The 16,716-nt window shown below is 43.3% G+C and overlaps 1 protein-coding gene across 1 annotated transcript in view; it reads right to left on the minus strand.

Moving 5' to 3' along the window:
• Positions 1-1,090: 1,090 nt before the first annotated feature.
• LOC147454985 (uncharacterized) overlaps positions 1,091-16,716 on the minus strand; it is a 38,583-nt gene continuing 22,957 nt past the window's right edge. Inside the window, exons 2-4 of the mRNA XM_086516834.1 lie at positions 1,534-1,583; positions 1,385-1,466; positions 1,091-1,311 (exon numbers count right to left, since the gene is read on the minus strand). Coding sequence (XP_086372960.1) covers positions 1,262-1,311; positions 1,385-1,466; positions 1,534-1,583 — 182 coding nt within the window. The 3' untranslated portion in view covers positions 1,091-1,261. The remainder of the gene's footprint in view (positions 1,312-1,384; positions 1,467-1,533; positions 1,584-16,716) is intronic.

The following is a 16,716-nucleotide window of genomic DNA, read 5'->3' on the forward strand; positions in this document are numbered from 1 at the left end:
CATGGTATGATTAGAGAGCTTCTTGCAAGATCATGAAAGAAACATTAGCAAGCTTCCTAGCTACTATGATGCCTAATTACTTGATTGATCCCACTAGGCGGACTATCTATGAGCCAGATGAAATGACAAAGAAGTTGATAACAAATCAGCATAACAAATGACTTGTAATGTGTGTTGCGTTGCCAGAGTGGTAAGATTTGATTGATGCTCTGATCCTTGCATTGCATGTAAAAAATCTTTTTTTGGAATGTAGTTCAATAATGAGATGCTCAATTGAGTCATTGTTGCCCACAACAGATGGTAAGTCTGACAGACGTATGTTCATTGTGGACAAATGCCTGCGAGTCTTCTCTCGTCTCTTGCAATTGCTCTTGATGCATTTAGAAGTGTGTTGCATGTCTTGCAATTATCATTTACAGCCTTTCAAGAGAGGAACAATTGAAGTGGGAGTGTAACACACACACGCTACATTATAAACAAATAGATAAGTTATGCTGCAAGGGTAACATGGAAATAGCTGTCAGTTTCTCACCTTTCAGTCTGAGGGGGACCTAGTTGTGATGCAAAAATATACCATGTTATTATCAAACTTTTGACAAGTTCATATTTCTTAAATTCGACCTTTTTGAAATAAACAATAAAACTCTGACAAGAACTTTTCCTGTTTGGGATTGAGAAATACAACATAGAGAATGACTACAGAAATGCCCGACATCGGTACCTTTCTCAATGCACTGTTTGTGTTTGATGTTTCTGTTTGTTCTCTACAGTTTGGCCGGCCATGTGAACGGCATCAGGTTCTTGTGGAAGGGAGATCAATGGAGCTCTGAAGCGCCCTAGGGCAAAAGCCAAGAGACAGTGAGTGGTCGCACAAGTGGTGATGGCAGAGCACAGCTTGAGCTGTTTCTCACTACCTACATGAAAAACTCTTTCTTATTATGCAAGATAAACAGTAGCCTGGGGCATCCTAAAAGGCCTTGACCTTGTTATCACGGATCCAAAGGCTTGCTTTCCAACTCATAGAGCACAAGACACTTATGTCTACATGAGACTGTCAGAATGCCTTTCAGCCACAATCAAACACATGGTCGAATCCAAAATCGGCTCGAAAACCTTGAGGAAGAAATACAACCATACCAGAAACATGGCTTACACATCAAGAATAAGTGCACTCTGAAGGATACATTAGGTTACACCAAACCCTTTTAACACAACCAGACACTATCCATGTTTGCAGCGACACACTTGGCCAAAGATGCCGCTATTTTCCTGTAAAAAACCGTTTCCAGGATTGCCATGGTAAGAAGCCTCCTGCCCATGTAAGGATTCCAAGATCAGTAAAATTGGAGATTAGCAGAAGAAAGCCTCCTGACTAGATACACACCACAACTGTAACAGCGAAAGTAGTACTCGTCTCTCTTGACGAGCCCAGATCCTCCACAAACGTTACAGTTTCTTTGTGCCGCCTGCAAAGCAAGGCCTATGAGCAGTTGTACAGCAAATATATATTCAGACAGATATGGACGCACTTACAATTCTTTTACTGAACTCGATACCAGCCACCACAAATGGAGTTATCCCAGCTATTCATAAAACAAGCTAGGGTTCAGGTTTAAATACTAAACCCCCACTAAATAGAATACAATAAAATGCACTAAAGTGTACACTGATTTTGTTTATGGTCAAATCTTTGTAGCTTGTTGGCTCAAGTTAGAAATTGTCTAAAACTAGAACTTCTACCCTTGGTATTGCTATGCTTAAGATTACCTTTTTGAAATAAAAACTATACCCATATCAAAATTCACGTCGGATAAAATAGAAACTTTCATATATCATTCAACGGATGGGTGGACCCGAAAAGTTGGGTAGCTTTCCACTAGTTAAATGCTAAGTACGAAGAGTCTAAGACAAGATCAGTTTGTGAGAATTGGTGGTTGTACCTCTTCAATGTCGAGAAAAAACCATCGCTTCCCTAAGTGGACTGTTTGACTACAGGAATTGAGCTGCGTGCAAAAGGGAATTCATGGACTTAGCGGACTACTAAAACGAGCCTCTAAGCATGTGTACCTAGAGGGGCTTTTACATTGGTATCAGAGCAATAGCATGATCTACTTCTCTAGGTGGTGGTAAACTTGTGAGCTCTTCAAGAAAGACATCTGAGAACTCAGTAAGCCATGAGGGCCAAAGGAATTTATTTTCATGAGGAGTGGCTTGATGACTTTCGCCCCTAGGGTTGAAACCTCTTTGCGCTATGATAACTCTTAACTCTCATGGATTTCTGAATTCTCAAATGTCTTCCATGAAAAGCTAACAACTCTTCCACCACCTAGAGAAGTAGATCATGCTATTGATCTTATACCTTGGGCTAAACCAATTTGAAAAAGACCTTAAAAGATGTTCTCCTTGAAGCTATTGAGCTGAAAGAGCAACTTCGCCTACTTCTAGAGCAAGGATTCATACGTCCTAGTAGTTCGACATGGGGAGAGCCCATTCTTTTTCAGAGAAAGAAGGATGGTACGCTTTGTCTATGTGTCGATTGTAGGGGATTGAATCAAGTTACAATCAAGAATAAATACCCAATCCCAAGCATTAATGAGCTCCTTGACACGATACATGGATCTAAAGTCAATTCGCAGAAATCCTTACAGCATGCCACGTCAGCATGTCAATGCAATTTACAAAAATCTCACTTACAAGCTTTTGAGTTTTAGTGTTGAGGCCCCACGGCCGACGCTCCATAAGTTGGTAGGGGTTAGAGTTTTTAACTCTAATCTAAAAACTCTAACCCTATGGTCCTCTCCGCCACACTTTTTGGGTTCAGATCTTCTTGTCCTCTCGACCGATTCTTTCCAGTTCAGCATGCCACATCACCATGTTGTGACCTTCCCCCCTCCTAAAATATTGTAATCGCCCTCAATTATGCCTACAATGCAACCAAAGGACAAAAACTTGCTTCAGTAGACACTGATTCTATGTACTCATTCACTAGACTCCACAAATCCAGCACTTCTACAAAGACATCAGCCTCTGATCAATCACATTTCTGTTGAGGGTCTCAAATACAAATCATAATCATTGTAACAAATTTAGAGTAATCACATCCAGACTTCGCTGATCTTTTCACAGATGTCTTGATCTACTAAATCTCGTCGTTACTATCAGATGCATATCCTTTCTTTTCCCCACATGACCATACATTCACAGAGAATGCATTTCGCAAATCACACACTTAGTTCATACTAACACTGTGTTTCAATCATTCAATCTAGCCATCTCATCCCATCCAGCACTCTTAGTTCCCTGTGCAGCCATCTCATCCTTCCGAAACTCTTGATGCACTCACATCAGTATCCAATCAATTCATCCATATAGAAACCTTGATGCACAAGAATCACATTCATTTCACATTCACTTAGCCATCACATCTCCCTCTCGCTTATCTCTAACACATGTCTAGATGCACTAAGTTCAAATCATTCATCAAACAAAACGTTGCAGACATTTCATCTCTTTCACACATACTCTAACAATACACACATGAGAGAGAATCTAGGAAATTTCCAAATCAATGTACATATTTTCACAAAGTCATTCCGCAAAATATTGTTAGTCTCTCTGCATCCCTAAAATCTCGAGGAGAAATTAGTGACTTTATTCAATCTAGGCAATCTGTGACAAAGCAATGGAGTGACTCCCCTCTTGTGCAATCCGCACCACACCGAATTCAACCCGCTGACGCCGCTAATAATCCAAAAGCTTCAAGGTACAGCTCAAACTGAAAGAATTTGCGAGGTTCTATCCCATCCACTTTGCATAGAGAGCCAAAAAGTTCCCTTGACCAAATTTATCCGGTGGATCTAGCTTACCTTTCTGTTCTTTTCTTGTGTCCTGTGACCTATTGGTAGCCCCGCTGGCCTCCCCTGTCCACTGGCACCTCAATCTGAATCTTCGAAATTCTTTGATGAATCATCAATTGATCCCCTTGTTTCTTCCAAACTGTCAGATGAACTATCAGCTGATTCCCTTACTTCTTTGCAATGCTCTGATGAACTATCATCCTGTTCCCTTGATTCGTTCTTTTCCTTGGAAGACTCTTGCCCCATTGAGGTGGACATTGGCTTGTCCGTAGGATAGGTCAATGAGCCGGCATTCATACCAAAACCTTGCTTGACATGTCCCATAAGCCTCCGAATAGAGTCAGACTTCTTTTGCAGACAATACCATCGAATCTCTTTTAGCAATCCACAACAACACAACCGCTCAATTTGGTCTTTTAAAGTGATCCTCCGAAACGAGGACACTGACAAATAAGTATCCCAAAGCCTTTGGCAATAGTCATCCAAAGTGTCTTCCTTATTCATTCTTAAATGATGTCAAGCCCTGAAGAAATCTTCTTCATTCTATTAATACACGCAGAAGTGAAAACTCCCGTGAATTTTACCCACTTCTTAGGTGCTTCTCTGTGCAACAACAGAGTATACCACCATGTCTATGCATTTCCTTTCGAGTAAGCCACCCTTCATACCTTGGAGCATCCTTTTGAGAAGGCGACGTCAAATTGTTGTACAAATTCAAGGGCTCGATGGGTGTCCTTGTAGCACTTGGCTGCTTGACCCCCATCCTTTAACTCCTCGGTCTTCTTGTTCTTTTTCTTATTGTCTAACTATCAACAAAGGATGAGATGAGGTCTCTCCTTTGAACTTTTAGATGGCTCCCTCTACCTTCTACATTTTTTGCAAAAATCTACTTTTCTTGCTTTTTCTCCGCTTCTTCCACATTTTCTCGTCCTCACTAGAACTAGAGGACGACAAAGTGGCGGAACTCTTTGAAGACGAAGGAAAACTTGGGTCATCCTCGAAACAAACGCGCTTCTTGGAAGTCGATTCCGGGCCCAAAAAATCGGGAAATCCGTTGTCTTATTCTTCTTTTGGGAGTGCTTGAAGCTTTTCATCAACTAGTTTGTCTTCTTTTCAAGAGCTTTGTCAAACTCTTTCTGCGAGTACAATTTTTGCTTTTCTGCATTTAGCTTTGCTTTTTGTTTCATTATCGTCTTGAAAGGAGAATCGATGGCCTCTCACCATCTCGAGTGAATACATCAAGCTAGTAATTCTTCAAGTGATTCACATATTTTGGGTCTTTGGAGCACTCCGCTCTGTCGAGATTCCCTGCCGGAAATTTGCCAAAATCTCCGTTGGTTTCTTTTGTTTCCACGTTGGGACTCATCTTTTCTTCAGTCTCCCGCAGACCAAAGGTCGGAGGAATGTCGTCTCTATTAGAATCTCCGCAAGAACCCATGTGTGATGCAGAAAGGATTAATTCCTCTGTAGAAGAAGAATCGTTCTGAGATTTGATGCCACTGTTACCGGCTTGGACACTCCAAGCAAGAAATCAATAGCAACACACGAACAAAATAACTGAACTTGACTACAGAAAGAAAGAGAGAGAGAGAGAGAGAGAGAGAGAGAGAGAGAGAGATAGTTCTATTATCGTCCTGGGAGGTCAAATATGACCTATGGGACCAAATGAACATGTCACGTGGTGTTAGTGGAGTTCATAAGTGACTCTCGATGCTCAAAAATGGCTGAAATGAGCGTCGCAATAGAGAGTCCACATCGTGGTTGGGAGAGGAAGGTATGTAGGGAGAGCTCATGGCTGAATATATGGGGAAAAGAGGACCTAATGTGGTCAAAAGCTGAGCACTCAAGTAGTGTGTGGTACTCACTCTCTCGCACTTGACGAGGGCATAAGGTGCAAAGTCGATGACACTCCTCGCCAGTGCCCCAACGTCCTGTCTCGCAGCGTAGAGAATGGGAGCTAAGACGAATGGAGGCAATGGTGCGGATCGCACTCAACGGGATGGGCTCAAGGATGTAGGAATGGGTTCGGTTATCTCGTTCTGAGAAGAAGAGAGATTTGTAGTTTGGGGCAACGTGTGTGGTGTAATGGCTGAAGCGAGAACCTCCGGATTTCTCCCAAGCCATGATACATTGGCGTTGTAAGAAGGCCTCATTAACTTGGGAGTCGATCGACGCATCCTTGACCAAGTGACATGCATCCCATCTTCCAAACCATTTCTTGATATCAAGCATCCACCCCGAACTTAGTATTTTGCTCTTGCATGTCTTTTGAACCTTTTGACTTGCTTCATATGCGATTCTAGGAAGTCTATGCAAAGGGCTACGTTGTGTCTTACGCATGTACTCCACAACCCTTTCCATGCCCAAGACCTCAATGGGAAGCGATCCGGACTCAAGAAGTAAGAGCATGTAGGGTGTTTGTGTCTTGACTTGGAGAAAGTTGGTGAGAAAACGTTTTTGGACATTCTCAAACTCTTTCCAAGTAGACTTCCCGATGCTTCCACCCCACACCTCCACTCCATAAAGAAGCACCGGTGTCACCAATGTGTCAAAGAGGTACTTTTTGAGAGCCCAACACCTGATCTCTCCTGCATTGCACATGTTCTCAAATGCATAATAAGCCCTCTTTCCGGCTTCCAAGCGACGCATTGCACAATCCTTCCATTTATGATTGGATGGAACCTCAAGGCCAAGGTACTTGAAGTGATCTACCACTTCAAGTTTCTCATTGTTGTATACAATGCATGTATTTTCGTCATTGAGGGTCTTTACAAGCATAACCTTGGTTTTGGATCCATTCACGATCAGCCCACTATGTAGGCAAAAGCGTTCCAAGATACTCATAAGCTTTTGTGCATCTTCTAAGGTATGTGCCAAGAGCACTACATCATCGGCATAAAGCAAAAGCATGATCACCGCATTTCCGATCTTAACCTCTTCTATGCCTTCTTGCTGCATAAAATCAAGAACCATGCATTCCAATTCATCAATGAGTAGCCCAAAGAGGGTTGGGGAAAGTGGGCATCCTTGTTTGACACCAATAGTGCTTGCAAAAAATTTTGAAATTCCATCTCCCATACGTAATCGCCATATCACTTTTTGGTAGATGCGAAATACTGCATGCATAAATTCTCTCGGCACTTGAAGGCTTTGCATACGTCTCCAAAGATTTCCTCGCGGTACCATGTCAAAAGCTTTCTTGAAATCCACAAAGCAACAATACAACTTTTTTCCTTTCAATCGAGACGCTTCCATAAGAACTCGAAGAGTGACAAGGTGATCAATAGTGCTATGATGCTTTCGAAAACCTGCTTGGCCAAGCGCACGTTTGCCATTCTTTTTAGCCCATTCACTTATCTTCATCTCCATGATACATCCAAATAACTTTGCCATCAAAGAACCAACCATTATAGTGCGATAGTTGTTCACATTGTTTACATCTCCTCCTTTGTGCAAAGGTTTGATCCAATTTGCACTCCAATCATGAGGCATGTCATACTGAAGTGCAAGGTTAAACATATCGCATATCCAATATCGTGTTTTCTTGCTTGTCCATTTAATCATTTCAGCCTTGACACCTTGAAGGTCACCTGCCTTGCGAGTAGCAAGTTTCTCAAGCGCGCGGCATACATCTTCAATGGTAAAGAAGGGAGACATAAATGGAAGGGAGCTACAACCCTCCATCTTATCAACATTGGGTTGCTCATAGAGGTTCTTACAATGCATATACATATCCTCAAGAGTCAAGTCACCAAAGCTCTCAACGCGCTTGCCTTTTAGATTTTGCCAAAACTTGCCACATGCATGTGCTTTCTCTTGTGCTAAAAGAAGTTGTTTTTCGACTTCCCACCTTCTCCTCTTCTTTTGAACAAGTGCTTTGTATGTGTGTGAACATTCCAAGTAAACTTCCTTGTCTTTGATTGCATCCAATCTTAGCAAGTGTTTTCGGGCTTGACTACATTCCATGTCAAACCATTTCTTCTTGGTGCCACCCTTCTTAAACCTTTTGCAAGACATGTGTTTCACCGAAAAGCATTCCTTCGCACAAGAGAAAATTACTTCTTTGAAAACTTTCCACTTGCATTCTAATGTTGGGCTCTCTTGATGCTCTATCACGCTTAACATTTGGTCCACCATATCAGCATATATAAGTGCTCGTTTGAAGTCTAGGCGTAGGTACAAATGATTCACATCATGATTGGAGGCTACATGCTCGGGCCGTTTACCACACTTGAGGTCAATACATAACATCCTATGATCCGATTCCGGATTCCATTCACCAAGTGTAAAGCTTTGTATGCAATCTAAAGTGGCTTCTGAGAACAACATATAGTCAATCACGCTAGCACCATTGTGCTTTCTACATGTAAAGTCATTGGTGCTAGCGAGAGAGAGAGAGAGAGGAGTCAACACAGAACGGCTAAGTTTCGTGCCCAGATGCACTTGCCCCAAAGACTCGTGCCCCTTTTAGTATTTCTTTATTATTGCTTTGCAAAGGTACAACTCCATGAGGGTCCAGTTCTCCAGAGATTCGGCGTACGAATGCTCCCTAAGAGTGGCCCTTTGGACACTTGTGAACAGTACAAGGGATGCCCAAAAGCAGAACCCCAAAAGCATTAGTTCTAAACGCTCTTGCTCCCAAAAGCACCTGCTCTTAGAAGCCCACACAAAAAGCTACAAAAACCAACCAGCACAATTCGCGGAAATCTGTACAACCTTCCACGTCAAAATGTCAGCGCAATTTACAGATATCTAACTCACAGTTCAAGCTTTTGAGTTTTAGGGTTTAGGCCCCATGGGCGGTGCTCCATAAGTTGGTAGGGGCTAGAGTTTTTAACTCTCTTTCTCGGTTCAAATCTTCTTGTCCTGTTAGCCAGTTCTTTCTAGTTGGGCACACCACATCACCACAATCTGACACTTAGAAGCTTTCCATAGTTGTATCTACCTTGGGAGAGCCTCATTTCAACATCCTGCACCACTTTTCTACACATACAAAGCTGCTTTTCATCAAAACAGTCCATTATATCGCTAGATTCTCTATTTTTCAGTAAATTTCTTGCAATTTCAGCTATCCCTCTTAAATGGAGATCATGTGCAAGCTCTCTCCTTAACCTATATCGACAATGAAAGAGTTTCATTATTGCGAAGAATTGCATCGGAATTGAAGATTTCAACCATTTAATGACTTCTATCGCAAAGATTTTGTGCAATCTACTCTAGTGTAGGCATTCTCTTGTCCTACGGGCTTGCAAAGATTGTGGTTTCTTGTTTGGAGGACAATTGCAAGCAGGTAGAGGAGAACGCGGACGCTTGAGAGAGTAGATAGAAGGAACAAGCCATTTGGAGAATCTCACATCGACATTGTTACGGAAGGGCACCACGTGCCAACAAAAATAAACGAACTTTTAGCACTTCAAAGTACCGGGGGGAGAGAGAGAGAGAGAGAGAGAGAGAGAGAGAGAGAGAGAGAGAGAGAGAGAGAGAGAGAGAGAGAATCCACGCGGTAGACACGCAGTGGCGGAGTTCCACTCCCAGAGCATTGGCCCCAAAACCCCAGTACCCCTTTCAATATTTCTTTTCTATTCCTTCACAAAGGTACAATTGCCAGGGGACTCGATACCTGCTTCCAAAGACCTGAAATGCCAGAGTGAGGCCCCAAGGCACATATTAAAGGCCCTTGGCCCAAAATCACCTAACTTGAAAAGGTGTGCCCTCAAAAAGCACTATTGTCCACAAGCTGGCACCCAATTTTCAGTTTTGCGATTTACAAATCTGTCTATAACCCTAATCAATGTTTTTCGCAATTTTCGTGCTGCGTTCGTATAGTCGCTGCCATGTCATCAGTTTTTAGGGATTTGGTTCCTCAGCCAATTAGTCCAAAGTTGGGAGCTTTATGCCTTTAACCCCTAAGGGTTGCCACGTCACCAACTTGTGACATACCCCCTCTTGAAAGAAGAGTAATTGTTCGCGATTAGACCTACAACACTCAATTCGATTCTTTAGCAAACTCTGGCTTTATGCATACATGTCAATGCCCATCATTCTCAAAAAGCACATTCTCTAGCATACATGAAATGACAGATGGTCTCTTCAGACAACTATTCTAGTGTTAAGAGTTCAGAGCTACTAATTATTTAGGCAGTTCAGTTAGTAATGACGAGAATTAAGTACTTGACTGGAACAGAGAACTGACTGGAAAATTGTAATGAAATGGAAGACACAAACTGGAAGAATGAGAATGGTATTATAAGTTCAGATCAATAGTACAAATGTCACCAGCGTGTGACTACTATCTATCCTTTTTGTTGATTTCTTTCTTATTATCTATTTACTTTCACTTTTTGGAAACACCCCTCGGGAAATCTAACTGCCCTGCATTGCATAGCTAGTGTGGAACTGTCCAAAGGGAGTCCAGGCCTGAGGGCAAGAGAGCACTAAGGTTGGACAAAGACTACGGTTAGCCAAAGTGGGGTCATTGACTAGCCAAAGTGGAATCCTTTGCTACAGAGGCTACATTTCAATTATGGATGTGGCCGCAGTGTACAAAGAGGGTCGGATGACCTAGACAGATACAATGGCAGTATCTCCTAAAATTTAGGAAACTACTATTTTGGGACCTAAAAATGTGTTGGCGTCATTACCTCCGGAATGACAAGGGGAACATTTTCTTACTCTGTCGTGAAGTCAACTGGGCAGCCGGTTGGGAGATTTTTAGGCGACAACCCCGAAACGGGAAAATGCTTGTAAATGTGCCAAGTGGCACCTTCTGGTGCACTTGCCTCATGCAACAAGAGTTGGCGCTGAATTTAGGAGGGGGAGAGCCTCATTTTCAGTTTTGGTCACAGGTTAAGAGCTATGGAGTGCTTGCTTTCCCTCTTATGCACAGTGCGGTGCCAGGAGTGATGCCCTGCACGCTACGCACTGCCCTCTCTCTCCCCTTTGGCAGTATGTTATGCCCCACTAGTGGGTTCTTCATTTGACCAATGTACAGTTGTGTGGGTTCATGCGCGATTGCCGAGGCAAGAGCCTCTTGCACAGGTACTAGATTAGCTAGCGGCTAATCCCCCCGCAGGTACAGGTGAATTCGGAGAGGTTTCACGCCAGAAATCTCGTCCGATTCAAAGGGAAAGTAGCCCTACAGGTGCGGGAGCTCGAGGACTTGCTACGGATGCGACCGGCACGCGAAACGGAGCCCAAAACAGTAAATTACAGCCTGCTGTGTATTTTTGCAGGTTTAGGGTTTTGGCCCTAAACGGACCCTAATACCCCCAGGAGGTTCGGGGACGCAAGGGGACCGCTATACAGGTGATCTGGCGCATTTTCACGGCTGAAAACAGAGAATTCAGCGTGCTGCAGATTCTCACCAGGTTTTGCAAAGTGCCCGTATGCGTCGGGAAAGTCAGTCAATGCGTGGGAATACTGACTGTGAAGGGTTCTAGTACAGTTATGCTGCCGAAATCGGGCTGGAACAGTGGAAATTCAGCCGAGTTTGTGCGGGGCAGCTTGTAGGGAACCACAGCGTTTATTCCCTCTTTTGAACAATAAAGAAATACCGAAAGGGGCGCCTAAGTTAGGGGCCAATCTGGTGTCCGTCTACTCATACAGGTGCAATCTAGCAGCCTGTATCCCTCTCCCCTTTGTTGTGTCTTGAAAGTACAGGTAAAATAGACGACTAATAATGGGTGAAAGCTAAATCAAGGTTTAAAGTAAAGTCTACCGCCCTTTTTGGATTGAACAGGCCGGTTACAACAAAGATAATTGGTACAGTGTACAACAGGCTTAAACTCGTATGAAGTCTGAGAATTGATTATAGGAGTAAGTGATTACAGAGTTGAAAGCTTATGAAGCTAAAAGTCTAGAAGCAAGAACTCGTAAGCCAAAAGTTAAAAGAACTTCCGTAAGCCAAAAAGCTCTGGAGGCACTTTAGCGGGTCCTATTTATAGGCTTACAAAGTTACTGCAGTAACTGCTGTAATTACTGCCGAATTACTGTTGGTGTAGCAATTCCCGCTGATCAGCCTTCTAAGAAACAGTTCCCGCCTGTTGGGTCTGTCCTAGCAATTCCCGCTGATCAGCCTTCTAAGAAACAGTTCCCGCCTGTTGGGCCTTCTACATCCTTCCCTCCTTTCTTGAATTTTGGTATAACCCAAAATTTCCATTTGACTGGGAAAAAAAATCCACCTAAACCCTGAACCCTAAACCCCTTTAGTGAGTTGGTGAGAAAACACCTCTGGTTTTCTGAGTTGGCCGATGTTCCTCATGATAGTACTCTTTTGGTATTGCTAGCTTTATGCCATACTTCATCCTTGTTGAGTGCTTGTCACCCATATAGTTGTAATTCTAAGGATGTCCAACCAAGAAGATTCCATTGCCTATGGGATGGTTTAAAAAATGCACCGTCTGATTCTGAGATGGAACTACCCAGTATCCTTCCACTAAACCCGCTTCCTCTTACCCTTCTTCTTTGGTGCCTCAAAAGTCCAATGCCAACATTGTCAGTTTCAATAAGTCTGTAAATGGCCTCCTGCTCAAGCTGATCCCGCCTTTCGGTAGACATCTCAAATTCATAAGGCGTGAGGGCGTTGTAAGTTTTGGTCTCGGGATCATATAAACTGCGTTTGCCCTTAGTCAGACCGGTTCTCACCAATATATGACAATGCGAGGCTGTGTGAATCCATCCTTGCGGGAGTGGCTCATTCATCTTTATTCTAGCTTCGAAGAGAATCTCTGCCATTTCTCTGTATTGTGGTCCCAGTCCTGGTTTGGCAATGATATCCTTTTCAGGAATCTTGGAAGACTCCACAATCAATTGAAGTAACTGATTTGTGATCTTCGTTAATCCATGAAGCTGTATCTTCCAATGTCCCATACAGAGTTTAAACTTTTGCATTTCTCCCTGCAGATCCATGACAGTGTCCATCTTGAGGGCGTCATTGACCAGTGATTGCCAGGCTTTCCATTCCATAGTGGCTCGCTCATACCAGTCATGGAGTTCATCAGTGATATTGAGATAAGTGAGCCGATCTACTGCTTCCGGATGTTGAGGATACAAGGCTGGGAAGAATCTTGGCAGTTCCGCCTCCTTGGCAGGTAAAGCATACAGGAGTACTGGAGAATCAAGCACAAACTCCAAAAGTTTGAGAACAGTTTGGTTTTCCTGTTGCATCATCTTCCTAGTAATCCGGACCAATTGAAAGAGTTTTCGAAGAGCAGTTGCATGTTCTCCTACTGACATTTGGGTTCGAGGTCCTTTACTGTTGGAAGGCATCAATGATCTTCAATGATTTCCTGCACCCTCTGATCCAAGACACCTCTTGCAATCTGCATCTAAAGCAAGAGTTCTTTTAATTGACTCCTGACCTCCTTCATACATCTCTATGTAGGTTTGTTTCCTAGCAGCAAATCCAGCTCAATAGCTATGGAGTGGCGATCTGCCGTAGACTGTCTATGCCAATGTGAATTGACTACCATACCATCAGAAGTCGATGTCCACTAGTCACCCTTTCCAATAGTTGAATTCTGTTCGGATGAACAGGTTGGCACAGCCCTTGATCATGAAAAGCAGCCGACTTCCAATGCCGAACCATCTCCCTGGCTCCTACAGCCTTTGGAAGCGTTCCAAATCAGAGATCAGAGTGTCATCCTCAAAATATTGTCTAGTAATATGAGCTTGTTGATGCCTTAATCTCTTATTCAATGTATTGAGCTGCAAAGAGTGTTGTGCATCAACTTCAAAAGATGCAGTCACAGCTTTGGTTTTTCCTTTGCTGTCTGGAATGTGTTGTGACTACTGTACTAGAGATTCTCCAGCATTGCCCTTATGGTGCTGGTCACTGCCTTGTTGCTGTTGATCATCCGACTGCTAGTTTTGCTAGTTCTGAGCAATACCCGGATTGCCTTTGTTGGGTCCACTGCCCCCACTTGCAGCTGATCCTCCAGCTCCAGAGCCTAAGCGTGGGGAAGGAGGAGAGTCATCATCATCAGGCTTGTCGTCCGACTTGTCATCCTCTTCTTCCTCATGCTCTTCTTCCTGCTCAGACTCCTCGTCAGCATCATCTTGCTTGCTGATATAATCCATAATAGCCTGATTTACCAAGGCTGTATTATATTCAATGATCTTATCTTTCAAATCACTCTAAATAGTCCCAAGGAGTGCCTTCACATTATCCATATTCATTGTTACATTCCCCTGAGGATTCAGTATATCAGCCAGGTTATTGTATATGTATCTCTCAGTAATGGAATCCTTTAACACATTGTGGTTGTTGAGCAGTTCTTTGAACTCTGCACGCTTCATTCGTAACATGGTTTGAAATCTGTCAGCATCTCTTAAGGCAGCCTCCTTTTCTTCATTCAGTCGCCTATGTTCAGTTTCCATCTTCAGCATCTTTGTTTGCAGCTCCTTAATTGTGCAACTTGACTGATTCTCAGCAATAGCATGCCTGAGAGACTGTTCAGCCATTTTTTGTTGAAGTTTGTGAGTTTGATGTTGGCTGCTTTCCAGTTCTTCTTTCAGCTTAGCCACTTCTGCACCGGAAGCTGATACATCCATCATCTGTCCTAGGGAATGCACAATAGTGTTCCATGATGCTTGGATGATCGCCGAGCAGCCATCCACTATTGTAGCGGCATCAGATTCAACTGGCTCATAAACCATGACTGGAGCCACATATGGCAATGCTGCGAAGCTTTGTTTTTGAAGTACCAATCTTCCCTTAAAAGGGTTATTTTGCAATTGTTGCAACCGATCCTTTTTGGCTATTGATAAAGCCAGTTCACTGAAAAGAGTTTTGGGGACCGGGCTGGCAAGAGTTGGGCCCTTTCCTTTGCCAGTACTAGCTGCCACCTATTCAGTGCTTGCTTTTTGCTGGCTTGTTTCAGTGCTGACTATTGTTTGAGTCTGCTCTTTAGGCACTGCTAAGTCTGGTCTTCAGAAGATTTCCCAGTGGCCGGGGTTTGGACCTGACTCTCAAGTTGCTTCAGTAGAGCAGTACTCTTTTCTAACAGTATCTTGGATTTCTTTGAACTATTGGCCTCGGTCAGTGTAGCCTTCCTTTTCTGTCCAGTGACGGCTAGTTGATTGCCTTTGTCTTCTTCATCTGAAGATAACAACACATTGTCAGTTAGTGGAATAGGCCTAGGACTCCAAGCCCGCTTTACCTGGGGAAAGGCTTCTGGAGTAGTAGCCGAGTACAAAAACTGCAAGACATACCAAGCTTTAAATACATTCTGTGACTTCAGCTTGACAGTCTGCTGCAATACATTGTGAGATAGAATTAGGCAAAGATTGATTTTAGCTTTATCATCTAGCCTTTTTGCCAACAGCATTGCAAACAATTTTTCAAACACATATGTCGGGTTGTTTTTCAAGCTAACAACCTTTGCAATAAATCCGTAGGCTGAGGGAACATCCAGTGCGGCTACTGGAATCCCTTGCCCACCAGCATTCCTTTTCTTCTTGGCAGCCTCATCTTCCTTCAAAGCATGATTGATTTGTTCTACAAATGCTGTACTAGGCTTTTTCTCATTAGGTAATCTGAAGGCATAAGCAACAGCTTCAAGCGTCACTGTTATTTTGATTCCGTTGACAATGGCACTGCCTTCATCAACATCAAAGGAATCGAGGACCTGTTTGATAACATTTGCATCAAAGTCAAACCTCGTAGCCTGTACTACCACATGCAAACCCCATAGTTGCAGCAATGATTCTGCCTGCTCATCAAATACATATATGTGTATCTTGTTGTGTGGAATGAGTGGTAGGGCGGCCTGAATAGAAGCGATGACTCCTACAGTCTCACCCATTGTGTCCTGCATCTTCTCTGACACTTTCTTAGGACACATACCCTACGATGACTGCGAAGCTATAAAGGAAGAAGACTTACTTGTATATGCTATCTCGCAGCGAGGTGTATCATGTAGTGGCGGATAGGCAAAAGCAGAAGTTGTCGACGAGGAGGTTTCAGGTTTGAGCGAAGAGCTATCGGAGCTTGGCGATGGTGAGTGCATGACACCAGGTAGTCGTCGCGCAAGAGACTTGTGAGGAAAACTGCCCAAACGCCTCATTGTTATACGTGTACGCGCCATAAAAGCTCCACTACTTACCGTTCTTAGGGTTATGTGCGCCGATGGCGACGTGGCACACATGCATTGGCCATGGTGTTCCATAATCGCCTTAATGATTACCACATTTATTCCAATTGGCCCTTTTCCCCATAGAAACTGGTATTGATTCTGAAACTCCTCAGGCTCTGTTACTGAAAAGTATTTTGCCCTTGGTGGAATTTGCCTACAAAAACACGATCCACTCTTTGATGGGAAAGGCGCCATTTGAGATTATTGAATTTGCTACAAAGGTTCCACCCTTCCTTAGCACAAACGATAAGATTTTTGAAGCCGACCAGTTCATGAGGGACTTGGACTTGGTCCGGGAGGCTTTAGAAAAATTTCAAGAAAGACGCGATTTGAAATTAAAGGAGAATGATTGGGTGCTCTTACGTTTTGAGAAGGCACGCCTGAGAAACGAAAAGGAAAGGAGCGGCGTTTTCCAGAGCTTCGCATGAGATACTATGGACCTTTCCGAATAAACGAAAAGATTAATGATGTCTTCTTTAGACTGAAGCTGCCCGATACTTGGAGAATTCACAATGCTTTTGACGTGAGTCTCTTGAAGCCTTTTAAAGGCGATGTACCCGATGATGGGGAGCCAGATGAGCAACCCGAAGTGGAGGAAAGCAAGGAGATTCTCGTTCCAGAACTAATATTGGCACATAAAGATAGAAAGAAAAAAGGTAAAGCGATAAGGCGGTTCTTGATTAAATTCAAGAACTATTCCGCATGGGATGCTAAGTGGATGGAGG

This window comes from Adiantum capillus-veneris, chromosome 7 (assembly GCF_014529385.1).
Source record: "Adiantum capillus-veneris isolate H3 chromosome 7, ASM1452938v2, whole genome shotgun sequence".
Lineage (NCBI taxonomy): Eukaryota > Viridiplantae > Streptophyta > Polypodiopsida > Polypodiales > Pteridaceae > Adiantum > Adiantum capillus-veneris.